Source organism: Chenopodium album, chromosome 10 (genome assembly GCF_948465745.1).
Source record: "Chenopodium album chromosome 10, dcCheAlbu1.1, whole genome shotgun sequence".
Classification (NCBI taxonomy): Eukaryota; Viridiplantae; Streptophyta; class Magnoliopsida; order Caryophyllales; family Amaranthaceae; genus Chenopodium; species Chenopodium album.
Window position 1 is genome coordinate 10,498,368 of NC_137843.1, and position 27,700 is coordinate 10,526,067.

Consider the following 27,700-nt stretch of genomic DNA (forward strand, 5'->3'; position numbering starts at 1 on the left):
TCTAGCCCCGCCCACAAAATCACCCTTTCATGACGTTGACCACCCAAACCCACCCCTTTAACAGCGTTGACTACACTAAACCCTTCTCTATAGCCCTAGCCACCCCTTCTCCTCTCCCCTGTTAGCAACGGCACCCCTAACCGCGCTCCCCAAACCCTAATTTACACTCAAACCACCCCTAACTCAGATTTTTGTCGGGTGGTGGAAAGAAGGGAGTTCGATTTTGTTGGGGTTAAGGAGAGGAGGCGGTTTCGTGGGTGGAGCTAAGGAGAGGGTGATTTTGTGAATGGGGTTAGGGAGGGGCCGGTTTCGGGGTTGGGGTTGGGGTAGTCAATTCCAATTTGACATAAAGGTATGATTTTGCTAGGATTTGACCCCATTTTTTAGCATAAAAGTATGATTTTGCAAACAAAATAAAAATTGATTAAGTTATGTCTTTGCATAAAAAAAAAAAAAAAAATTATAAGAAAGTTTCTTGTAAAAAAAATTCTTATAAAAGATGGTTTTTTGCAAAGTTCCCTTTAATTTTTGAAACTCCGTTTTATATGGTAATTTTGATACAATGTGAATTATGTTAGAGACAATAAAAATTTTAACTAAAATATATGAATGCTATAACAGCATTTGTTGTAGCATGAAAAGTTCGTACATACAGGTGCAATATCAATTTCAAGAACAATTCAATCAACTAGGCTCTTGTAGCTCAACGAAGACATTAGATAATCGGAGTGCTCTACAGAGCGGAACCTGAATAACTCAAAAGAACAGAACCTTAAATTGTTAACATGTGTGCAAGATTGATTGTGTGATTTATTCCAGTACAGAGTGAGTATCGACTTACAAAAACTGATGTAGTATTACACTACTATTACTGTATTATATTTGTTAATTGTGAGGCAATGACATAACCCTCTATATTTATACTTCCTCTACTATTGAGTATTGAGTGGTAGTAGTTGAAATATAGTGCGGACTTTTTGACAAAATTTTCCTATCTTCCCGAGAATTTTTGACGAAAAAATGTTACTAATCAATACATTAAACAAACAATTATGTGCATGACTAGCATTTTGCAAGTCTTCGTAAACTTGGTTTTTAAGTACAAGTGCCTCCACCCAGCTCCATACCATACCAATTCAACAACTACTTCCTCCATAAATCCTTTTTCTCTCTCTATCAACTCTTCCCTTGACATTAAACAATGGGTAATGAAATGAAAATCCCCATTAATTTCATTTCTTTGTTAATATTTGTATGGTTGCTATGCATTTGTTGCCTCCGTACATATTGTGTTTCTAGCCAGTGTCATGATGATGTGAAGTCTCTACTTCTTGAGCTTAAAAACAATCTCACGTTCAACCCGGACGCTTCTGACAAGCTAAGGGACTGGAATGAAAGCATAGACTGCTGCCAGTGGAATCACGTTGAATGCGACAACTCAACTGGCCAAGTCATTGGCCTGGAATTGTATTACCTCAATATAACCGGTGGCATAAACAATTCCAGTAGCATATTCCATCTACAGTACCTCCAAACTCTAGATTTGGGGTACAACTATATCCAAGGAAGCATACCTACATCAATATTTACAATGCCATCTCTCCAAGAAATATTTTTAGATGGTAACAAATTCAGCGGGCAACTAAACGAGTTTGTGGCAACTTCATCTATGCTGCAAAATGTTTATTTGAGCAACAATAGCTTGGAAGGCCCAATCCCAAAGTCAATTTTCCAACTGCAAAACCTGAAAGAGCCAGACTTGTCATTCAACAAGTTCAATGGCACAATCAAACTTGTTGAGTTTCTACAGAGCTACAAGTTACTTCAAGATCTTCATTTTGGACACAATTACTTGTCCGTTGATACAGATGGTTGTGGCGTAAACTCCTCTTTTGCCCAGCTACAAGACCTTGTCCTGGTTAATTGCAACTTGCACTCCGTACCAGAATTTTTAAAAAATCAAACATCAACGTCTGGCCTTGATCTTTCAATGAATAAGATCTCCGGTAAAGTGCCCAAGTGGATTTGGGGCGTTTTTCTCACATCAAGTACCAAACGTGTACTCTTGGACCTTTCTAGCAACAGCTTTGTGGAATTAGAAATAGATCCATATCTTAACTTCTCATACTTTGGCCGTTTACAGGTAACTCTAGACCTCCATTCCAACAATTTTCATGGAAAATTTCCAATTGTCCCATACATTCTAGACAATTTAGATTGTTCCAGCAATCATTTCACTTCCATTGACCCTGACTTTGGCCCAAATCTAATCATAGCTTACTTCTTGTCTTTTTCCAATAACAACCTACGTGGGAGCTTCCCTGCAGCACTACAGTAAGCCCTAAATCTATGTCATCTTAATCTAGAGTTCAACCATCTGAATGGGAATATTCCAGATTATTTTATCAACATGTCCCTTCTCAATGTAGTTAATTTGAGAGGAAACAATCTAAAAGGTTCCATCCCTGCTATATTTGGAAATCAATACTGCTACTTAGAAGCACTGGACTTGAATGGGAATTTTCTTCAAGGACGTGTTCCTCGATCACTTGCCAATTGCAAAGCATTACAAGTGTTAGACCACGGAAATGACACCTTCCCTTGTCACTTGAAAAGCCTGCCCAAATTGCAAGTACTCATCCTCAGATCCAACAAATTCTATGGAACTTTGGTTTGCCCACAGATTCGCTCAATTCGGCCCATGCTTCAAATTGTGGACCTTGCTTCCAATCATTTTTCCGGTGAACTAAATGCCCAATATTTTTTCAACTGGACATCAATGATGGTAGGAACAGGTAAAGAGGAACCAAAACCACGCTATGTAATAAGTGAGGAGTATGAAGCAACACACTATCAAAACTAAGTGACAGTCACATTCAAAGGTAACACGTATGAGCTACAATACATCTTAACAGTCTTCAGCATTATTGACTTCTCCAATAATTTCTTCCATGGGGAGCTACCAAAAGAGTTGGGAAATCTAAATGGTCTAATAGTACTCAACCTATCACACAACTCTTTCTCGGGCAAGATTCCTTTATCATTCGGTAATCTGAGCCAAATTCAATCTCTAGATCTTTCTTGCAACGCCTTAAGTGATAAAATACCTCCACAACTTGCAAACCTGAATTTCCTCGAGTATTTGAACTTATCTTTCAATAAGTTGTCGGTAAGGATCCCAACAAGCACTCAGCTTCAGTCATTCAACGCATCTTCATACCAAGGCAACCAAGGAATGTATGGCCCACCATTAACACCCATTCCTAGAATTCAAGTTAATTCAGATTCGAGTTCACAAGATTCAGATTGGATCTCAAAGAGCACATTTGAGTGGATGTTAATGGGAGCTGAAGTTGGGTTCCCTGTGGGAATCACCGTCATTTTAGGGCCTCTTCTTTATATCAAGAGATATAGAGAATGGTATTGCAACTTTCTTCATATACTGGTGATGAAAATTCTGCGTAAGGAAGGTCATGCAAGGAGAAGGAGGAGGGCAAGGCAACACAACAGGGACCAAAGGCAGAGACGCTAGAGCAAGATTGTCAATGCAATAAAAAAAAAAGTGGGATTTTGCAGGTGTTTAGTAAGTTGCATTTTGTACTGTTCAATTAAATGCTTTTCAATTTGTGTATATGGTAGAAACAATGAAACTCCAGTAAAGTTATGTACTCTGGATGTTATAATTGTTGCTTGATCTTTGATGTTTGAGTAATGAATGATGTTATACATTAAATTTTGAGTTTTGCATGGAATCTAAAAGCTGTGTATGAGGTTATAATTTAAAGCCTTGTTCCATGTTAGCATTGAAATGTTCTTCCATAATAAGCCTTGTAACTAGGGATGTCAATGGGACGGGGCGGGGCGGATGTTGGCCTTCCCATCCCCATCCCCATCCCCACCTAATATTTTCATCCCCATCCCCATCCCCGCGGCGGGTCCAATTTTCATCCCCATCCCCGCCCCACCGGGTACAACTCCAAAACCATCCCCGCCCCACCCCCCACTTGGATATCCATCCCCACCTAATCCCCACCAAAAACCCGCCTAATCCCCACCCAAGATCCACCTAATATCCGTATATCAAATACACAATCTTACATAATTAATACGAATTATAAAATAAAACATTATATACACATTTTTGTGTTATAATATAAATGTCGTACAAAGTATTATAATTAATATTGTATTTCATGTAATTATTTTATAAATAGAATAAAAGTATGTAATTTTGCTTTAAAAGATATATAGATGTGGGTATGAGGTGGGGATGGGGCGGGTACGAAGTGGGGCGGGTGGGGCGGGGATGGGCGGGGATGGGGCGGGTACAACTTAAAATCCACCCCCGCCCCATCACCCATGGAGGGTATGATTTTTATCCCCATCCCCGCCAAACCGAGACCCATCCCCGCCCCATTGGGACGGGGATGGGGCGAGTCTCCTACTTGACCCGCCCCACTGACATCCCTACTTGTAACCGTGTAATGTAATCAATTTCACGAACAATTCAACCTAATAGACACTAATAATAGAATTATAGTTTAACGGAAACATTAAATAATCAGAGAAACATGAATAACTAAATGCTCTTTAAACATGAATAATAAGGGTTTGCAAGCGTACCAGCATGAAGATATGCATATCCCAACTTATTGCCAATACTGGGAATCATATGATCAGGCTGCTGAAGCTTCAGCTATGGATGTGAATTGAGTCCTAGTTGATTTTGGGGAATGAAACAAGCCGGCAGCTGGATACATTGTGGCTCGAGAAAAAAACAAAAAAAGCAAGATTTAATAAGCTTTGCGAGAGGAAAATTATCTGTAACAGAAGAACACTAAAATTAAGATTTGCAGCAGCTGTTAGTACAAGCACTACAAGGTATGAATCTATTAAACTTAAGATTTTATACATTTGTATTTTGTAAGACATAACACAATTTGTCATATGATATATCCTGGGAATTATATTATCATTGAGCATAAACGTTGTATAAGTAACATTAAGTTGAAGATTTCACCAGTCTAAGTTCCAAGTTAAATGTAAGATGAATTTTAGACAGTACTTAGCTCAGCAATGTTTGCTTTGCTCTGTTGACATCAAGTCATTGACATTTAAGCTCTGTTGACAAATTATATCAAACCCTGCAAAAGTTGCCATTTAAGCTTGTACACAAAAGACCAAATCACAAACAAAGATAACTATTTATCCATTTCATAGCCAGAAACTATTCAAGGACACAAATAACCAAGTCTCAACCATAATTGTTTGCACCATACAGGAGCACAAATCAACAAACAACAAAATAATGTAACTGGTCCTTAAAACAACATGCAAACATTACTACTAGAGAGAACCCAAAGGATCTTAGTACTCGCCCTCATCATCACCATCGTCATCTTCGGCACCCTCAGCACCAACCTCTTCATAATCCTTCTCAAGAGCAGCAAGGTCCTCACGAGCCTCGGAGAACTCACCTTCCTCCATACCCTCACCAACGTACCAGTGGACGAAAGCCCTCTTGGCATACATGAGATCAAACTTGTGGTCAATTCTGGAGAAGACCTCAGCAACACTGGTGGAGTTGGAGATCATGCACACAGCTCTCTGGACCTTGGCAAGATCACCGCCAGGAACAACGCTGGGTGGCTGGTAGTTGATACCACACTTGAAACCAGTTGGGCACCAGTCAACAAACTGGATGGTACGCTTGGTCTTGATGGTGGCAACAGCAGCATTGACATCCTTGGGAACCACATCTCCACGGTACATCAGACAACAAGCCATGTACTTTCCATGACGTGGGTCACACTTGGCCATCATGGATGATGGCTCAAAGGCACTGGTGGTGATCTCAGCAACAGAGAGTTGCTCATGGTAAGCCTTCTCAGCAGAGATAACAGGGGCGTAGGAGGAAAGCATAAAGTGGATTCTGGGGTATGGAACAAGATTGGTCTGGAACTCATTCACATCCACGTTCAAGGCACCATCAAACCTCAAAGAGGCAGTAAGGGATGAGATAACCTGAGGGTGACAAAAACAGAATGCAAGTTAACCAAAGGTATAACCTATTCTATTAATGCGTGCCGGTAATTAACTGACCAGCAACAATTACCTGAGAAATCAGACGATTAAGGTTGGTGTAAGTGGGTCGCTCAATGTCAAGGGAACGCCTGCAGATGTCGTAGATGGCCTCATTGTCAAGGAGAACAGCAACATCAGTGTGCTCCAAAAGAGAGTGAGTTGAGAGGACACTGTTGTAGGGCTCAACGACAGAGGTTGAGATTTGGGGAGAGGGATAGATGGTGAAACCCAACTTGGACTTCTTTCCATAATCAACAGAAAGACGCTCCAAGAGGAGGGATCCAAGACCAGAACCAGTTCCTCCACCAACAGCATTGAAAACAAGGAAACCTTGGAGCCCTGTACAGTTATCAGCAAGCTTGCGGATACGGTCCAAGCAGAGGTCGACAATCTCCTTACCAACTGCAATTAAACAAACAGTAAGGATACAAGCCCACATAATCTAACATCACATCAAATACAAAGCACATCTTCGACACTTACTGGTGTAATGACCACGGGCAAAGTTGTTGGCAGCATCCTCCTTTCCGCTGATAAGCTGCTCGGGGTGGAATAGCTGGCGGTAAGTTCCGGTCCTCACTTCATCAATGACAGTGGGCTCAAGATCAACAAACACAGCACGGGGGACATGCTTTCCAGCACCAGTTTCACTGAAAAAGGTGTTGAAGGCATCATCTCCTCCTCCAACAGTTACATCACTTGGCATTTGGCCATCAGCCTATCAACACAAAATGGCAAAGATATTAGCATCATCATACAACTTAAGACATCTCAGTGTCTATAAGAGAATCACATTATTTTTGCGCAAAAACATCCAACAATCAATGTATCAAATATAGCAAGTATCAAATATAAATCAGTAAGATTACAAACATGTCTAGAAACATTGCATTCTAAGATTCCATCTGATTTAACAGTTAAAATCATACAGATTACAAAATCAGGAATCACATGGAAGCTTGAGGCCAGTACATCCTAATATTTTACATCTTATTTGTGAATACAGTGGATAAAATCAGAATTACTCGTTCATATATAACCATTATTATGATTAATCATACACAATAATTAATCGTCATTTATATTAACCTTACTATTATCATAATTTCATTTCGGAATAATCATCAAACATCTTATTTGCACATACATTGCTTGAACGAGATTAATCAATTACATAAAAACTTATTATCAACACTATACAAAAAAATTGACCATCAATAGTCTCAAACAAGGTTTTATCATTTTTCTATTTGCTCAAATGGATCAATATACAAATACAGATTAATATTTGATGAGTTCACCAGAAATACTCAACTCTATACCAACATAATTAGATCTAGACAAACTCAATCAAACTTCAATCATCAGAACACAACATATTAATACAAGCAAATGCCTCAGATCTAAAATGTTTTCGTACACCAAACATCCTAAATCAACTCTCAAATATCAAACAAACTGCAAATCATTTCAAATTCAAATAAATTCATCGTTTAACAACAAATCGCATATCAATCCAAAACAGACTGCGAATCATTTCAAATTCAAATAAATTATCATTTGACAACAAATCGGTTATAGACCAAACGAAAAATAAACTGTAAATCATTCCAAATTCAAATAAGCTCCTCATTTAACAACAAATCGCTTTTAGACCGAACAAAAACACCAGATCTGGCATAAAACAGGATAGATCTAAAAATTAACCTAAAATGCAGCACCAAAAATTCCATTCAACAACCTCAAATCAACTTAAACATCAAATTTCTTAAAAAAACAACATGAAATCAACAAAAAACAATAGATCTAGAAAGAGAAATCGAAATATACCTGAATACCGTGCTCAAGACAGTAAAGCTCCCAGCAAGCATTTCCGACCTGGATACCAGCCTGACCGATGTGGATTGAAATGCACTCCCTCATTTTCGCTAAAAAATTCTAGATCTAAACCGAAGATAACTGTGGAAATAGGAGAAAGAAAGCGCAAAAACGGAGATGAAAATCGAAGGCGTTTATGAAGACGCCTTCTTTGAGAGAAAAAGAGGAGAGAGAAAGTAGCGAAGAAGAAGGAGAAGTTTTGAGAATGAGGGAAGAAAAGGGTGGAAGTGGTGGTTCTTATACTGCAGGAAGGTGAGAAGTTATTGAAAATTGAAAAAAAAATGAGGGTTTTCTTTTTTTAACTATGGTTGACAGATATGTGAGGGGGTGATTTAACCATGGTTTAAGTTGTTGGCCTTGCTTTGCGGTGAAGTGAGCTGTTAATTTCAAATTTTAAATTTTGAAAATGGATTGGTTTAATTATTGGTGGATTGTCTTGTTCTTGTGGTTTATGGACTCAAAGGAGGGATTTATAATTGGAGTAGTGGACTGGTGCCCTAGTGTAGTGGTACTACGGTAGTAACAAAAAAAGTCTTTTTTTTTTTTTTTTACCAAGAAGGAAAAAAAAAACAGTCTAAATACAGAGTACTACGTAATTCTATCTAGTCTTGTGGTTTGATCGATAAATAAATTTTGGGATTTTATGAAATGATGATTGGATCGAAATAGCTTACACCAAATTGGAACTTAAATTTTCAGTTTTAAAGTATAAAACATAATTTTGAGCCTAAACTATATAAACTGATGGTTGATGGTTAAGGCCCAAGATTATACTCTATCACCAGTTGTTGAAGGTTGGTCTCGAGATCAGGTACATATTCATGGTTGCTATAACAAAAATGAACATTTTCTAACTAAACATATTTTACAATAATTTTGTATTTCTCAATAATTAAATATTCAATTTCATGCAGCATGATGTTCATTCTTATAAAATAAATGTTTATTTTCATTTAGTATAATGTGCGTATAAATAAGCATTGACTTTGTTAGGAGAAGGATTTGCCAAGAAAGCTTTGGTCACAATATCACACCAAGAATAGGGTCTTTAGGTATCGGGTTCACATAAACTCACCACGTCGACGACGATGACCACCGAGTTCCGCCTATCAATGGCGAAGTTCTGGAGTTGACTACTTGTGATACGACGGAGGATGTGGCTCGTAGTTCTGGCGCCATTTTGGGATGAATTTGAAGGTTTGGGGAGAGAAAATGGTAGTGGATTTGGAGGAAGATGATGACAAAAAAAATTAGTGAGGTTTTTTTTCATATTTAATATAACGGATTGTATGGGTTTTGTTGGGTTTATTGTGTTGGAAAATGGAAAAGTGGGAATACTTTAATATATTGAGTGACCTAATCAGTCAATCAGAGTCAGTATAATTATGAACGTATATTGCTAAATTTGTGAACATTAATATTATAAGAATGAATATCTAATTGTATAAAAATAAATATTTAATTTTGTAAGATTAAATATCCTATAACAAGAAAATATTCATTTTTGTTATATTAAATTGTGAAGATTAATGTTATAAGAATGAACATCTGATAGTATGAAAATGAACATTAATATTATAAGAATGAACATTTGATAGTATGACGATGAACATTTAATTTTGTAAGAATATATATCCTATAGGAAGAAAATGTTCATTTTTATTACATTAAAAGTTCATTTTCAAAAATAAGGGACCAGTCAGGAATGGCTAGACTCGGACTAGCTAAAAATTTGCACTCTATCACACCCCCTCACCCAAGAGCCCGTTGGGCTTGAAATGTGGATGAACATGGACCCTCTTCATCTCTTCATACTCAACGCTTAATATTTCTCTTAAAGCTGGGGATGGATGAAATTCGAACTTGTGATCTGTATGTCACGTTGGCTCTGATACCATGTTAGTGGACCATCTCAAATTCTCAACCAAAAGGCTAAGCCGATGGTTGAGGCCTAGGATTATGTTTTATACTCTATCGACTTTAGCTTATTTTCATTTTTTAAATTTATGTAGTCAATTCTTTATAAGAAAATGTACTACGTATGATTAATTACAAACGAGTTTAAGGAGTAATTAATTACATTTGGATACACCTAAAGAACTGCGGATATATCCCTTTCTGTTTTCGTTCTATCTTCCCTTACCGTTGTTTGTTCTGATTGAGCCAGCCATCTATGGTGTAATTTTTTGTAAAAAAAAAAAATGGTGTAATTGGTGATAGCTTTATGATAATATTCGACAATTATATTTCCTATTTTCCTTTGATATTGTGTTATTTGTACATTTAACATTAGTATACATTTCTTCAAGCTACGGGCTTATTCTAATTTGACTGAACTTAACTAAATATTTTATGAGAGAAGTAAATTAAGAACTGAACTGAAATTATTGGAGCTGAACCAGACTGAACTATATCATTTTTCAAATATTGTTGAATTGTACTTAAAATATCAACTTTTTATAACTTTTACTTATTAGTATTTAAAGATATCATTAGTTAAAGTTGTGTATTGATAAGTACGAAATATTAGATTAAAGTAGGGCACTTCAATAAAAACAAAGGGAGTACAATATCATTTTTCATCTAAATTTATATAACGAGTTCATTCCTCCATACAGTTTTTTTTTTTTTTTTTTTTACTACAGTAATCACTAAAAGGTGTAGTGTCACCAAGAATGCTTCAACCTCAAGTCTCCAATTGAGAAAGTGAAGTCCACAAAGATACCAAATCCACCCCATCCTCACTTCTACCATGTGACTCCCTCCCTCTATCAATCTTTCACAGGGAATAAAGAACATTACGCGAAGTGCCATATAACACTATGGGCTGGGCCGTGCCAACAAACTAGTAGCTTAATGAGTTTTAACGTCCAAGTTCAGCCTGACCTCAAGCAAAAGATGACCAAAAATAAACATGGAAATATCAAATATGACACTGTTACATTTAACATCTATGAAGTACAAAGTTTATCTTTCGTACCACTATAATTATCTCATATGCAAATTATTACTGCTACGTTAATAGTTGGGCAAAGTTAACAAGAGAGTAAATTAGTACGGAGTAGGACCTAAGTTGTACAAAGTATTTACTCTCTTCTCTCTAGTGTTATTTATGGTATGAGACAAACTCAATGGAACACCCAATAGAGGAAATAATACAATTACGGAGGATGACAGAAATAATAGAATGATAAGGATAATCCACTATATAGCATGTTATGAGCAATTTTGTATATAGGAGACTAGGAGTTAGGACATTGGACAAATCACTTGCCATACTATTCTAGAATCTAGATATACAATTCTCAAAGAGAAGAGAACAAGACAAATTTTACAAATAATAGGATACAGACTAGAGCTCTACATGCTAACTAAGAAAACAATATAGAGGAGGATCATTTTGTATCTACTGTCAATGTGACTTGATCCTTGAGCATATCAACAACTCTTCTCATGGTTGGCCTGTTCGCAGGGGAAGCTGATGTACAAAGGATCGCGATTTCAATCACCTTCTTTATCTGTTTATAGTTACATGTATCTGGATTCATTCTTGGATCTATCAGCTGCTTTGGTTGATCAAACTCGTGAGATTGTAACACTACTTCTGTCATCCATTTCACTATGTCCATGTTCTCCCCAAAGGATGCATCATTTGGTCTCTTCCCTGTTACTAGCTCTATTAGCACCACCCCAAAACTGTATACATCGCTCTTCTCTGTCACCTTGAGCGTGTAGCCATATTCTGCCACCCACAATCAAAGACGAATTCAATCTTAATTTACATTTTTAAACTCATACTCGTACAATAAATCAAAGAATTAATGCAAAGAATAGCCATTAGATTCTTAGCAGAGTAAATCGACAAATCGAGTATTTGTTCACATGTCATGTCAAATTGTCAAGCATTCAAGCAAAAGAAGACAATATGTATATAGCAAATTAAATCAAGAGAAAAGCAGTAGTGGTCCGCCAATAAATTGACAATCTTTAAACAAAGTTCAATTTTAGTACATTTTTTATCTGCTTACAGTTATTAGCAAGCTGTCTCATGACCCAAAGACAAAGACAATTGAAAATTATCACAAAAATGTATGCATCAAACTCACTTGATAGATTAATCATACGAATTTTGAGGGACCCCATGTTTATCAATTATCAAAGCAATCCAAAATCATGTTAAATTCTGGTCTAACCCCACCATATATTTCATAAATTAGTCATGGCAGCATAGTAGAAATACATACCATACTGCATTAAGGCAGTAGTTAAACTTACCAGGTGCAATATAGCCATAGGAGCCAGCTATCCGCGACATGGCCTCAGCGCTCTCTCCATCCTTCATGCCTCTAGGCTTTATCATTGGCTTAGCAAGTCCGAAATCAGCAACCCTTGGCAGGAACTTGTCATCGAGCAATATGTTGTTGGACTTTACATCACGGTGGATAATAGCCGGGACGCAATCATGGTGCAAGTAGGCTAACCCTTGAGCCGCACCCAAAGCTATTGCAAATCGTTGAGACCAATCTAAAATCTCACCACCCTTTTCTCCATGCAGAACATCTCCTAGACTCCCATTTTCCATATATTCATACCCTAAAGCCCTAAAACCCTCTCCTATACAACTGAACAACAATTTAACAATATTCCCATGACGTACACTCCCTAAGGTCTCAACCTCTGACTTGAACAATAAACCCATATCCGTGTTCTTGTCCTCACCACTCCATAACTTCTTAACTGCTATAACACGACCCGAGTTGAGTGTAACCCTATATACTCGACCTGACCCACCAGACCCAATCACATTCTCTTCTGTAAGGCGAGAGAATATTTCTTGCTCACTAAACCCACCCCTTTGAAAGGAAACCATCTTAAATGGACGCCTTTTCTTAAACTCACCATCTGTTTGGACCTTGGTAATGCAAAGCAAGGAAATAGAGGACATGAGAACAAAACCTAAAACCAATAAGAAAGAGACCAAGAATGACACGGGTATAGGTTTAGGACATGAAGGAAATGGTCTAAGATTCGAGCTACATAGTCTCGGGTTACCCAACAAACCATCAACACAATACTTATTATTAAAACCCGGAGGGACTTGTCCCTCTAGTTGATTATTCGAAAGATTGAACTCATTGAGCTTGAGTTTAGTCAATTCCACCGGAATCTCACCGGAAAATAAATTATCCGACAAGTCGAGATAATTTAACACCGGTAACTCACCAAGTTGACTCGGAATCTCCCCGGAAAACCTATTCCTCGATACGTTCAAATCAGTCAATTGAACCCACGACCTCACATTCATCGGAAACTCCCCGGAAAATATATTCCCCTGCAATTCAAACTTCTGCAATCCTTTCAATTCCGTTATACAACTTGGCAACTCTCCAGTAAACCGATTCTCACCCAAAGAAAGCTCAATTAATTTCTTCAATCCACAAATTTCCGAAGGTAAATTTCCCGAGAACATATTGCCGGAAATTAAAAGTCTTGACAAATTAAACGAATTTGAGATAATAGGAGGCAGAGTACCTTCAAAATGATTATCCTGAAGGTCAGCAGTATCAAGATGAGGTAAATTCCAGAAATTTTGAGGAAATTCGCCGGAAAAATTGCTGTTGCTAATTCTTACATAACTTAATGAACTGCAATTTCCATAAATTTCCGGAAATTTACTGGAAAATCTGTTGTTGAAGGTAATAATCTGCCAGAGTTGCTTCCCACTGCAAAGAGTCGTCGGAAATTCACCGGAAAAATTGTTTGTTGACACATCAAACTCATTCAATATTGATTTTGATCCCAAATTCGCCGGAAGTTCGCCGGAAAAGCTGTTGTTGAAAAGCTTTAACTGATAGAGGTTCTTATTTTCCGCTAAAATGGCCGGAATATTCCCTTGTAAAAGATTATCATTTAAATTCAGCGACCCTATTTGTAAAGCTGCGAGACTTTCCGGCAACATTCCGGTGAGATTATTCTGGGATGCATCGAAAAGATATAAGTTCTTCAATTTTCCCAAATTTTCCGGCAACTCGCCGGAAAATTTGTTATCGAAAAGCTCTAATTCCCAGAGATTCGTTAAGTTTCCGATACATTGCGGAATCTCACCAGAAAGAGAATTTGTTGCGACATCGAAGCTTTTCAATGATTGTAAAGTACAGAGAGATTCTGGAATCTTTCCGGTGAGATTCGATTCAGTTAACCAAACAACCTCGAGTTTCGACAACTTTTCAATGGTGGTCGGTATCTCAGAAGGATCAAATAGATTGTAACCGAGTTCATAGTGAGTTATCCGAGTTAAATTGGTGATGAACTCGGGAAAAGCAGGGCCAGTTATGTAGTTACTGAAGAGGCGTAAAACTGTTACGGAGGATAAGTACCGGAAACTCCGGGGAATTTTACCGGAAAAGTTGTTGGAAGAGAAGTCTAAGGAAAACAGAGAGGTGAACTCCGGCGAGAAATCCGGGAGGTTGCCGGAGAATTCGTTGTTAGAGAGGTTGAGGGAGTGGAGGTGGGAGCAGTGAGAGAGGGAGAGAGAGGTGATGTTGTTAAAGAAGTTGTCGGATATGGAGAGGTTGCGGAGGGTGGGAATGCGGCAGAAGCCGGAAGGGAAGGGGCCGGAGAGGTTGAGGTTCTCGAGGTTGACCGCAACAACGGAGGAGAGGTGGTTACAAGTAATGCCAGTCCAATGGCAATGTGAGTGGTTATTAGTGTTATTGGAGTGATCATTGTGGATTAGCCAATTCGAGAGGCGGTTGTTAGGGTCGAGTATTTGGTTGTTTTTAACGCGGAGGAGGATGGTGGAGTCGGAAATGGGCGAGGCCGAGGACGAAGAGGAGTAAAAGAGGAGGAGAATGGTTATAGGGAGGAGGAGATGGGAGAGTGTCATGGTGGTGGAGTGTGGTGGGATAGTGTGAGAAGCAAGTGGGGGAGTGTGGGAAGTTAGAGTTTATATGGAGTGATATTGTGGTGTGGGAGTTTGTGGTTGTAAAAAAGGGATTTTTTGAATGGAAAAAAAAAACGAGGCAAATCTATAAAAGGTAATGGGTGTTTGATTTTTTTACCATTTGCGGTTCACGGAGAAAGAGGGAGGGAGGTTAGTAACTTGCAAGTTTGGAAAGAAATCCTTAATAATGAGCTTTATTAATGAGCTTTTTTGGAGGTTTTTGAGATGGGTTGTGTAAAATGTGAGTGTAGTGTGTGAACGAAGGCATAATCAGTGTCGTTTGCTTCTTTAAGATGCGAGGGATGAACGTGATTTGTGCTTCTTCCTCCTCCCTACCCTCTCCGACATTTCTTTTGAGCTGTATAGTGATTATTTTTTCCGTTTTTACGAGAGAGAATGTGCAGCAGGATTAAGGGGTTATTTGGCCAAGAATATTTTGATAGAAACTTATGTTCGTAATTAGTTTTACAGAGTTTAATTTAATTAAATACTATTGGAGAAATAAAAATGTTTGGACCTTTAAATTTTGTATGTTTTTTTTTTTAAGAAAAAACTTGTGTGTTGAAGTAATGGGTAGTTTTAAATGTGTATTCGTAATGTGTTGGTTAACTTGTATTTTGTATAAATATTTTGTATTTATAACATGGTAAAACGATTGTCTTTATATGAGATTTTTGTCGGTTTTGAACTGTAGTTATGTCAGTAGCATATCTTAATAAGTTGACAGATCTTATGTATATGGCACCTGAATTGAATTTGAGAAAACTATACATAATCAATCGTTGTCTCCTAGGGTTTTAAACATTCTACTTAATGTCGAAGATACTAATGAGCAGATGTAAAACCTTATTACTCTGTTTATTTTTATAAATAATAATTATGTGTACATCATAATATGATTAAATATGTTGTATTCCATATATCATAGTAGTTGATTTATTAGTGAACCTTATATTTTGAAGGGTTATATAGCTAGTCCATAAGGAATTACTCAAAAGTTTAAACTTGCACTTTATATTTTGAAGGGTTATATAGCTAGTCCACAAGGAATTATCAGAAGTTTAAACTCCATCCATATGTATTTTATATAGAGGAAATATAATTTAAGACGACAAAATATTCTAATTATATCATAAGAGTTGAGATTGATCTTTCACCCACCTAAACTTCTTATCTCTAGTAGATCACTACTTCAATACAACTCATTTAATTAGTGAATGTCTGGATGGACATAATATATTTAGAAAATATTTTGTTGACACATTTAGCAACCATTTTATGCCGTAAGAAAAATAGGAAGAAAGGTGTCAGATATGTAATAAATTAGAAAGATTTAATTACTGTCTTACTATATGAGTAGAATATACAAAATATACTATAATGCTTTATTGATAAGTTGCAATAAATTAGTTTTAAGGATTATTGAATCATCATACCCTGAAGATAAAGATTCGCTTTCCTGGATTAGGTCAAAAACTTCTTAGCTCGTGGATGTTCATACTTCATACACTTCTTGTATATTTTTCGATCATACAGGGGTAAAGATACACTAGGGCTCGGTCCCATGTCAATCTATCATGAATCAAGATATTTATGCGTAAATCAGTTAAGAAATAAAATTAGGTTGATTGCATTGAGGAAATACGTGACGTATATAGACACGTGTGTGTAACTATTTTACTTTTCCTCCAAATACGACAAAAGTATTTATGAATGTTCTTTTATATTGTATTTCATATCAAAAACCATACAAAATTAAAATACAAAGTATTGCCGCATCCAATGTTTCGTCAGTCAGAGAAGATAATTGCAACATATCTCGTCATCTTCTTGCGATGAACAAGTTTCCACCCGATGACAAGTTGGTGGTGATTATGACGAAGGAGAGGAGCAAGATCATCCGTGGCGGAAGAGAGAGAAAGTTTAATTGCTTGAAATTCTCGAATTTTTTAAAAAATGCCCAAAAAATCGAACTGGGGCTTTTATTATGTGATGTATAATTGGTGAAATTGATTGTCCTATATGATTGTATGTTGAATTGTGAGCATTTTGATAACAAATACATGTATTTTGGTTGAGAAATGAGTAAGTTATGTTATACCCATGGCCTTAGTACGAGATATTCAATGGAGGTTCTGTCATTATTATACATATTATCAAACAAACACTACTAGAAAAAGGCACATTTCCGACGGAATAAACACCGTGAAATCCGTTGGAAAAAGGGTTTCCGACGGAATTCCGTCGGAAAAGCGATTGTAGGAAAAACGAACTTTTCCGACGGAAATTCCTTCAGAAACACTATTCCGACGGAATTTTCCGTCGTGAGACAATTTCCGACACCGGCAAATTCCGTTGGAAATTTTCGACGAAATTTAGAATTCTGTCGGAAAACAATTTCAAGAAATTAAAAAAAATACGTCGCGCCACCACCGGCACGGCGTATCACCACCTCCAACCACCAAAAACGCCCCTGTCAACCCCAACCAAACCCACTTCCTAACCCTAACCTATGCACATCACCACCCCCACCCATACCTGTCCACAGCACTACCACCACCTTACCCACACCTTACCCACACCTTGACCACCCTAACTTGTCCACAGTACCACCACCACCTTACCCACACCTTGACCGCGAACACTAACCAAAACCCCACCACCACCCATACCCAGATCCACCCACCTAAAACACCCAAACCCTAACCCAGACCCGACCGAACCCTAACCCACCCCACCTAACCCTAACCCACCCCACTTGCGGCACCCAAGACAATCGCCACCAACAAACATAAAAAAAAAGGCCACCCCGAAAACCCACCACAACCACCGGAAAAACCAAAACCACAACTAAAAAAAAATTCAAAAAAATAAAATAAACAAACAAACCACCAGCCACCACATCCCTACACCACCAGGCACCACATCCGAATACCACCAGCCACCACAAAACAAACAAAAAAACATATAATAGGCTCGAAAAACATACCTTACTCACCGAAATTGGCTTTGGATTCTTGATTTTGGTTTAAATAGGCCAAATTCGACCATAAAAAGTCTAGATCTAGACTTTTCATGGTCGAATTTGACCAAAAAAACCATTAATTTCTAGTAACAAAAACAACACCATATAGACCAAGGTCGGAGGAGAGAGGAAGAGAAGACGAAGGAAGAGGGGGCGGAGGAGAGAGGAAGAAAAGGGCGGAGGAAAGAGATGAGAAAGAAAACAAAAGAGGAGGGGGCGGAGGAGAGAGGAAGAGAAGAGAGAGAAAATAGTGAAAGAGAAATGAAAGGGGAAGCCGGTTAGGGTTTTAATTATAAAGGAAGGGTTTTTTTTTATATATATATATAATATTTTCCGACGGATTTTAATTCCGTCGAAAATCTGCATTTCCGACCGAATATTCCGTTGGAAAGCCCATATTTTCCTACGGATTTTTATTCCGTCGTAACTTTCCGACGGATTGTTAAAATCTGTCGGAATTATACGACGGAATAAAAATCCGTCGGAAATTCCGACTTTTCCGACAGAATTAAGTGTCCGTCGGAACCATTCCGTCGAAGATAGGCCTATTCCTAGTAGTGAAATTATACATATCATCAAACAAGTTATACATATCCTCCATTGGCTAGATGATATCTTCTATTAGCTATATGATATTATTGTTGGATGATATCCTCTATTGGATATATGATATCATTTATGATTGTGCATATGATATCCTTTATTGGCTAGATGATATCCTCTATTGCCTATCATGGCTGGATGATATCCTCTATTAGCTATATGATATCATCCAGTCTTGATATCATATAGCCAATAGAGGATGTCATCCAGCTAGTAAAAATATCATCCAGCCAATAAAGGATATCATCATATAGCCAATAGAGGATATCATCTAGCCAATAGAGGATATCATCTAGCCAGTAGAAATATTATCCAATCAATAAAGGATTTTATATAGCCAATAGAGGATATCATCCAGCCAATAGAAATATCATATAGTCAATAAAGGTTATCATATAGCCAATAAAGGATATCATCCAGTTAGTAGAGGATATCGTCCAGCTAATAGAGGATATCATCCAACCAATAGAGGATATCATCCCGCCAATTAAGGATATCAAAAATCTGCATTTCGTCAGTCCGGAGTGACACAATATCTTCTCAAAGTAAAAAGCCTAATTCTTGTATATATTTACCTCGTGTGTGATGTAATTTAGCTTCATGTCTACAACTAAACTACTTCTTGATTACATCCTTCCATCATCAAAATTTGTTTATTACACCCAACCTAGGTATATCATATATATTCACACATCACACCCAAGTTTTTGAAATTATTTATAAATGTATTCATGTGCACTTTCTAAAAAAAAAATTATATGACATATGTACAAAGACTAAAAACAATTGCATACCCTAAATAAGATGCATGATTGCTATAACTTCAAATCTTGTATACTATAGAGTCTTATAAGGCTAATAAATTTCTCTTATACTCCGATCCGTAAAATAAATTGAATCTAAAGAATAAATTATGATGGTGTCGTACAATCTCATTTATATGGCTAAACTGGTTATTAAAGGATTAGTGAGAAAAAGTGCCTATGTGCTTGTTTCATTATTTGGTTTATAAGTAGTTGATTAGTTATTCACTTCTGATAAGGGCTACATATGACGGGATTATAATTTTACACAGTTTACAAAACTAGATTATTTTTCTATTGATATTTATTTTTTTACTTAGATTTTTTTGAATGCATCCAAAAAGTGCTGAGGATAGAGCTTTTTAAGCAAATTCTTCCTAGTTTTCAGTACCAATCAAAAATTAAAAAAAGAGGCAAATAGAAAATCCAAAAAACCTTAGCATAAATGGTGAAAATTGCGTGGAAGGAGGGAGGAGAGAGAATAGTAAAAAACAAGGAGGAGGCGGAAGTCGGTCTCGAGCAAGTAGGATAACGTATAATATGGAATGTGTTCCTTACTTGTTCTTAGAAATGATTTAATGCAGCTGCTCCTTGTGATGCCAACAACCAAACTACATGAGGGCAACGTTACTTGCGCACCGTGTACCAACCGTATGCATGACTTTTTATTTTGTTGAGCCATGGAATCTTCAATTGCTACTATGCTAGCCCTAAATTCTTTGATCGTCGTAACTTATCCAGAATATTCTTACTTCTTATGTGTTGTATTACAGTGAAACGTTTAAAGATATGGGTGTGTAATAATTTTGTCAAGCCATATAATCCTCTAAAAACTACCAGCTTATCACCTAAAATTTGTAATTAACGTCTTGATTGTTTTCTCTAGAGTACCCTTACATGTTAATTGCACTCTTTCCTATTTCTCCAAATACCTAAGAGTCTAATAACTGGAATCAGGAAGAGAACAAATCATTGTATACCTAAGGTAATGTACGTACTACGTATATCAAATGCTTATAACCACTATCCACTGTTAAATACTAATTATAAAAACCACTACACAACCAATATATCAAATGCTTGAAGCCAATATCAGATCTTACAAAAACCTCTATCTAACAATTGTTTTTTTTTTTTTTTTTTTTTTTTTTTAATAATATTTGCAACATTTTTGTTTTGTTTTTTTTATGTTTGTTAATGCATTATTTCAACCGTTGGTATTATTAGTCATGTATTTTGTAATAATTATAAAGTAAAATTTTAACACAGTTGATGTTGAGATGAATTTAATAAGATCACATATGACTATCGTTTTCACCAAGTAAATGAACAAATCATAAAATGCAATTAAAGTGAAGTATATCATATATGTGGGAATAATATACACAGTAGATATGTTACAACTATTACATTTACAAAATGGAGGAACTGTATTTGAAATTAATAATGGATCAACATAACTATTACTTGTACATTGTTTGCTTGTAGTTTTGTAAGTATGAAACCATAAGAGCCCATAACAGTCTTCAAGCCCAATTAAAAAACAATGGCCCAAGGTAAACAAATGTAACATCTATGTTATCAAAATTATCTCAAAAGAAAAAGGGAAAAAAAAAACCCTTAGAATGTATGTCTAATTTAAAAATAATATAGATTTGTACATTTTAATGCTCGTTATATTGAGTATTTGAAGGTTTTAACAATAATCACGACAAAAATACTAACATTAAGATCATAAAACAATAGCACAACAATTGCTATTGACATGTTCATAAAGTATTTCTAATGCAAATGGTCAACCACCCCCCCCCCCCCCTCCCCCTCCTAGAATTTCGACAACTTTCAACCTAGATTTGGTGCTTTCTTACTTTAGTTCAATGACTTCAATCCTTATTCCCTAGACTACCAATGTGTCTTGTTATTCAATAATTCAGTAGTTTAATCCTAAGATAGTTTAAGACTTTAAGCAACATCAACTCTCATCTTGCTTCATTCACGAAATCATGAGTCACGACTTACACACAGTTTTTTTTTTTTTTTTTTTTGAGGGAACTTACACAAAGAGATAACGAGTACTACCATTTATTTTATCCGCATAACATGAGTAAGGTACAACCGAATGTATCATAAATGCACAATCCAACACAAACCTTCCTAAGTTCCTATCAATTCAACGCTAATAAAATTTAAATTTATTCGACATTTCGATAGATCAAAAACCAATCCAAAAACACAAACTAACAACCATAGATTAAACGGAAGGCCAAAACCAATTTGGAAGTTTTATTTAGCAGGATAAGGAAAAGGGCCCCTCCTTCCTTAAATTTCTAATTTCATCACAATTCCCCAATTTCCCTCTCTCAAATCCCTAATTTCATCTTCATCAAATCTCTAAATTCCCCAAAATTCCAAAATGCAGAGCACATCGGAAGCAAATCAGCGGATTGCCAGAATCGCAGCTCATCTTCATCCCCCAAATTTCCAGGTAATTTTTTTTTTCTCTAATTTTTTCTCCTGTGAATTTCAATTTCGATGATTTTGAGAGAACTTTGAATTTTTGGTAGATGATGGAGGGAAATTCGAGTATTGGGAAGATGAATTGTAGAGCAAAAGGAGCAGCACCTGGATTTAAGGTGGCAATTCTTGGTGCAGCTGGAGGAATTGGTCAACCTCTTTCTATGTTGATGAAGATGAATCCTCTTGTTTCTGTTCTTCATTTATATGATGTCGTTAATACTCTTGGTGTTACCGCTGATATCAGTCATATGGATACTGGTGCTGTGGTACGTATGCTCGTGATTTTAGTTTTTATTGCTAATTTGATTGATTTTTGGTAAATTTTTGTTGGATTGAGTAATTAGGACTGTTCAAGCTAGAATTGAGGTGTTGTTGATTTCTGTTGTTATTGTTTTTACTTGAATTTTCTTTGTTTGATAGAAGATTTAAGTCATTGATCAATGTTTAGGTGCTCTTAGGAGAATTTTGTTGTTATACTAATGTTTGTAGTAATGATGCGGTGAGATATTTATGTTTTAAAATTGGTAGATTTGAAAAGATCATCAGTTTGATTTTGATATTGGGTTGATTGGAGTTGGGAGTAGACATGGGAAGGAATCTTGGGGCTCGAAGTGAAGATTGAATCTTATTATTCTTATAGCTTAATTAGTTTAAGCATTGTCTTTTGTGATGGTAACTATATTGAAAATGAGGCGACCAAGGTGGGTGTTTTAAAAAGGGAATCTTGCACACAGTTGTAGGTTTATGATGGAGTTAGGATTTTTGGGTTTTTGATAATTGATGTATCATGATCTTGAAGTGAAATTGTTGATCAAATGATCTAACTGCATGTAACTTGAGAGTTGCTATTGTTACATGAATGCTTTGACAAACTGTTAACCCCAACTATAAGCTATTGGTTATGGAGCAATGGCAGTAGCGGGGAAGAATAGGATTTTCTTACTCATTTGGTTAGATGATTGACTTGTAATGTAATGAATTTAGAACTCGCATAAGATAAAAATTCCTTGGAAAGAAAATTTTTGAATTTTTTTTCCCTCCCATCTCTTGCTCATCTTCCCTCAATTCCACTGGTTCTTGCTCGGATTTTCTTGGAACTGATTACCATGTTTCACTTGGTAGGTGCGTGGTTTTGTGGGGAAAGACAAGTTGGATGAGGCCTTAACAGGCATGGACCTTGTCATCATTCCAGCTGGGGTTCCAAGAAAACCAGGGATGACAAGGGATGATTTATTCAAAATCAATGCTGGAATTGTTAAGACAATTTGTGAAGGAATTGCTAGATCCTGTCCTAGAGCAATTGTCAACTTGATCAGTAATCCTGTGAATTCTACAGTTCCAATTGCCGCTGAGGTTTTCAAGAAGGCCGGTATATACGATCCAAAGCGCTTGCTTGGTGTCACAATGCTTGACGTTGTCAGGGCCAACACTTTTGTGGTATGTCTTATTATTCATTGTTTCCTTGTATACAGTATACTTTTAGATACTTCTGTCTTCATTTTTTGCTTTCCAACATATAATCCAAGTTATATGCTGTTCATTTACTTTTGGGTGTGACTATTTCATGAAATATTGTTATGATATCCTGATTTTCTCATCCTTGAATTAAGTCATGCTCAAACTTGATCACTCGATTTATCCTTTGCACGTTAAATAGGCTATGTCATTCAATTTTTTATTTGCAAATGAATCAAATGACAATAACGTAGATTAGTGATATCACATTTAGCCCCTTACAAGATAAATGAGGTTTTTGGTAGTGTCCTCCGTCCATAATCCTTACACTTTCTTCTCCAAGGAAAGCTAGAATGAGCCTCGACATGAGGTACCTTTCTTTCCCACCTAAGGAATGCTACTGATACAAATCAATTAGTAATTGGTTTACTGTCACCAATCAACAAGCCCATGGATGAATATTCAGTTATTCAGATTGCCTGCTCCCAATATGAATTTTTGTGGCAACATCCCAAACTATGCTAACTGCATATCAAACACTAGCGTGGTAGCACCGTTACTTCTTCAATAACATGTGCCTCCATAAATTCTGACTCTAGCTGCAATGATATCCCTGAGTTGGTCCCCTGTTACTGTTAGTGCAGTAAAACCTCTCTCTCTCTATTTCCTTCCAATGCATCCTATCCCTCGTGACAAAAAGTTTTCATCTGGACCAAATTTTTTTGTCTTGTATTTGAGTTTAATGAATCCATTTCCCTGCAATGGGGTAACAACTTATTTATGCTTGACTTGTGGTTCCTCTTTTCTAATGCACCATGCTCTGCAAAGTAAAGAATGCATTTACTGTTATGGCATGAGCTCCTTGGTGGGCCTCATACATCATAACATGAAATTCAAATCTTATATTTGGTCTGTCATAGTTTCAAACTTTTCTCCTCCCATGAATTTGTATTTATATTTCTACAGGCAGAAGTTTTGGGACTTGATCCTAGAGAGGTAGATGTTCCTGTGGTTGGAGGCCATGCTGGTGTTACAATTCTTCCACTCTTATCCCAGGTCTGGAACGTGAATGTGTATCTGTTTAGAAATTCTAATTTACTGAATGGTGCAATGTTACAGTTTCTTCTTTGATGCAGGTTAAGCCTCCATGCAGTTTTACTCCTGAAGAAATCAATTACCTGACAGACCGCATCCAAAATGGTGGAACAGAAGTTGTTGAGGTTGTTTTTTATTCAATCCAGAATTTATTTAAAATTTGACTGATAATAATATTTGCTTGTCCCTAAATCCCGATATTCTTGTTTGCTTGTCAAGCTTTTGATCTTTATTTTTTTAGCAAGTAGATGGTCTTTCCTCAATTTAGATTGTTCTTATACGGCATGAGCTTAGAAACTTTTCCTTTTCAAACAATTACCTAAATTTCTGACAATATATGAAATCATTTGCCTTTTCACTGCTTTACTCTGTAAGTTAATGCATCATTCTCAACACCTTTTTAATTAAAGTCTTTCCCCTCAATTGGTCTGAGTGAGGATATGGCCAATTGATCAATATTTCTCTTCATTTGAAATTTTAGTACTACCTCTGTTTCATCTTATTTGCAACGATTAGACATTTTTTCCTCTCTACTTTATGTCAAATCGTTGCAAATAATATGAAACGGAGGTGGTATTTTACATGTGGCTGACTTACTTTGATGCTTATGTTATTTTCTGTAGACCCATTCTATTTACCTGATGATATACAGATGTGCAATCTTCTATGCAAAAGTCTTAATGTCTTAATTAGCATTTCCAAAACACAGAATATTTCTCTTGCTTAGTGTTTTTCAAAATTTACTCCGTACTTGGTTTGTGCGAGTTTAGGATGTGAATAGATAAGCAAGTGGAAGGATATGAAAATTATGCCTTTGCTCCCACTTTGTATGTTTTTGCTTGGAGCCTTCATTTATTGTCAGATTAAGATAGAATTTTAGAATTCATTTGATTTGGCCTATTTGAACTGAGAATGAATTTGCTGTTAAAGTCTCAATGGGCTTGATCATTTTTTGGCTCTAAATATTTTTCTATCTTTGGCAGGCAAAAGCTGGGGCTGGATCTGCAACCCTTTCAATGGTAGGTTGTTGTAATTCTCAATTTGATTTTTATGTATACTTTAACGAAGGGAGGGGTAGGTGATTATTGTATTGGTCTAACTTCAGTATTTAATGATTTTTGTATTTTGATCAGTTATTTTCACCCAGCCCCCGGCTGCTCTTTTTTAAATGAAATCAAGACTGACAGAAGTATATTTTTCAAACTGCAGGCCTATGCTGCTGTTAAATTTGCCGATGCCTGCCTTAGAGGTTTGAGAGGAGATGCTGGTGTTATTGAATGCTCTTTTGTGGAATCTCAGGCATGTTAAATTCTCTCTTGCACGTACACACTTTATTACTTTATATAAACATGTGCTGCTACTTTTCAATTCTACTTATTTCACCTGATGGGAGAACAAAGATTTATTTCGTACTTGTAGGTGACTGAATTGCCATTCTTTGCAACAAAAGTAAGGCTTGGTCGCAGCGGAGCTGAGGAGATTTTCCCACTTGGCCCTCTAAATGAATATGAAAGGTACATTAACTTTATAGGTTACCATTTGAAGCTGAATTGAGACTATATATTACTAGTGTTTTGTGACCTTTCTATGAAATTTCTTTTTCTGAATATAACTTCCATGATTGTATGTAATAGGGCTGGTTTGGAAAAGGCGAAAAAAGAGCTGGCAGTGAGCATTGACAAGGGTGTGTCCTTCACGAGGAATTGAAACTCATAATACGGGCAAACTTATAGCTGGTATTCTCTTTGTTTGTCAAATGTATTTGAAAAATTGTCATATAATCTGATACGGTCGTCATTAGACATTCAAGAGAATGATAGTTTCTTTTCTCTTTACGTCGAAGTACTAGATCTATATTTACTTGTGTTAGGGTTTCTTACCTCCTTTCTTGTAACCTTTCATCTACTGTACAAGACTTTGAAGCTCATAGTGTACAGAAAAGGACGAAAATCCTGTTGTTAAGTGAGCTATCAGAAATCTGAAAATAAATGTGGCTGTGAAGTCCATCTCAAATCTTCCTCTTGTATTCTCTACTCTTTAGCTTGTTAATTAGCAAAAAGTTGACCTGAATAATCTCAAATCTATCCTATTCTTTGCCTGTAAAAAAAGATTTTTGTTCATCTATATATTTGATACAACATACTTATTTCCTTGTGACAACTATGATTAGATCTCTCTAGAATATGGGTTATTGTTGAATAATCTAAAGGTATTAATCTTTTGGGATTATTCATGTCAATATTCTTATTGTTGTGGCATATTCCTGTTTTGTATGGAGAGGAAGATATGGTTGGTAACTTGGTATGGATTGTTAAGAGAGCATCGTTGTAGAAGTGTTGGTTTTAACGGGATTACTACTTTTTTTTAACCATTTGACAATGTGATGTTATACTTTTATCCGGATTTTAAACAAGTTCATTTATGGGTTAATTTGATCGCAAGGTTATTTATTACTTTGGATTTTGATCGAGTTCGTTTATGAGTTGGCCAATTGATTAGATTGGTAAAAAAAAAAAAAAAAAAAAAAAAAAAGACTCTTGGCGACAGATTGGTAAAAAAAATTGCTCCGGCGACGAATTGGTAAAAAAACCTAACATCAAGTGACAATTTGGTAAAAAAAAATAATCTCAAGTGACAATTAAGCCAAAAAATACAAATTTTCGAACAAACTACGTGCGATTGCTATCGTTTTCGTTTTTTTTATTAAAAAAAATATTTTTCCACCTAAATTTTCAACTCTTTATAAGGAAATAAAATTTTGAAGAAAAATAAAAGGTTTAAATACTAATTTTCACTTAATTTTCCTACCCATTAATAACAATTTTTTAAAAAAGGGGTTGGAAATAAAATTATGTAATTCAAAATTTAGCAAAATAAAAAGAAAATGACATAATAATTTAAATTTTAAAAAACAAAAAAAAATATCTAATTAGCATTTTTGAAGAGTTTGCCGGAAAAAAAAAAAAAAAAAAAAAAAAACAGATTTTTTTGTCTAAATATCGTCTGAGATAATTTTTTTTTACCAAATTGTCGCTTGATGTTAGGTCTTTTTAAGGGCCTGTTCTGATTGATGAACTGAAGTGAAGTTATTGGAGCTGAACTGAATATTTTATGAGAGAAGGAAATTAAGACCTAAACTGAACTGAACTTATTGGAGCTGAACTGAACTAAACTGAATATTTTATGAGAGAAGGAAATTAAGAACTGAACTGAATTGAAAATAATCTGAAGACAACAGGCCCTAACAATTTGTCGCCAAAGCAATTTTTTTTACCAATCTGTTATTAAAGGTCTTAT

At 36.2% G+C, this 27,700-nt stretch overlaps 5 protein-coding genes across 5 annotated transcripts; 3 read left to right on the forward strand and 2 right to left on the reverse strand.

The window, feature by feature from the left end:
* The first annotated feature begins 1,201 nt into the window (after positions 1-1,201).
* Positions 1,202-2,338, forward strand: LOC145564783 (receptor-like protein 47). Its single transcript, XM_081624984.1, has one exon. The coding sequence runs from the start codon at positions 1,202-1,204 to the stop codon at positions 2,336-2,338; it is 1,137 nt and encodes a 378-aa protein (XP_081481110.1).
* Positions 2,339-2,410: 72 nt separating this feature from the next.
* Positions 2,411-3,532, forward strand: LOC145564784 (receptor-like protein 35). Its single transcript, XM_081624985.1, has 2 exons — positions 2,411-2,795; positions 2,916-3,532. The coding sequence occupies exons 1-2, from the start codon at positions 2,411-2,413 to the stop codon at positions 3,530-3,532; spliced, it is 1,002 nt and encodes a 333-aa protein (XP_081481111.1).
* A 1,653-nt stretch (positions 3,533-5,185) lies between these two features.
* LOC145562219 (tubulin alpha-1 chain) lies at positions 5,186-8,180 on the reverse strand. Its single transcript, XM_081622423.1, has 4 exons — positions 7,915-8,180; positions 6,568-6,802; positions 6,116-6,486; positions 5,186-6,024 (listed from the first exon to the last, which is right to left on the reverse strand). The coding sequence occupies exons 1-4, from the start codon at positions 8,005-8,007 to the stop codon at positions 5,368-5,370; spliced, it is 1,356 nt and encodes a 451-aa protein (XP_081478549.1). The 5' UTR covers positions 8,008-8,180; the 3' UTR covers positions 5,186-5,367.
* A 2,956-nt stretch (positions 8,181-11,136) lies between these two features.
* On the reverse strand, positions 11,137-15,050 carry LOC145562220 (uncharacterized). Its single transcript, XM_081622424.1, has 2 exons — positions 12,238-15,050; positions 11,137-11,704 (listed from the first exon to the last, which is right to left on the reverse strand). The coding sequence occupies exons 1-2, from the start codon at positions 14,846-14,848 to the stop codon at positions 11,358-11,360; spliced, it is 2,958 nt and encodes a 985-aa protein (XP_081478550.1). The 5' UTR covers positions 14,849-15,050; the 3' UTR covers positions 11,137-11,357.
* Positions 15,051-21,579: 6,529 nt separating this feature from the next.
* LOC145562221 (malate dehydrogenase, glyoxysomal-like) lies at positions 21,580-26,416 on the forward strand. The gene is made up of 9 exons (XM_081622425.1): positions 21,580-21,821; positions 21,901-22,119; positions 22,976-23,290; positions 24,275-24,364; positions 24,445-24,528; positions 25,387-25,422; positions 25,613-25,702; positions 25,823-25,917; positions 26,038-26,416. Exons 1-9 carry the CDS (start codon positions 21,750-21,752, stop codon positions 26,108-26,110), a joined length of 1,074 nt encoding a protein of 357 aa, XP_081478551.1. The 5' UTR covers positions 21,580-21,749; the 3' UTR covers positions 26,111-26,416.
* The last annotated feature ends 1,284 nt before the right edge of the window (positions 26,417-27,700 follow it).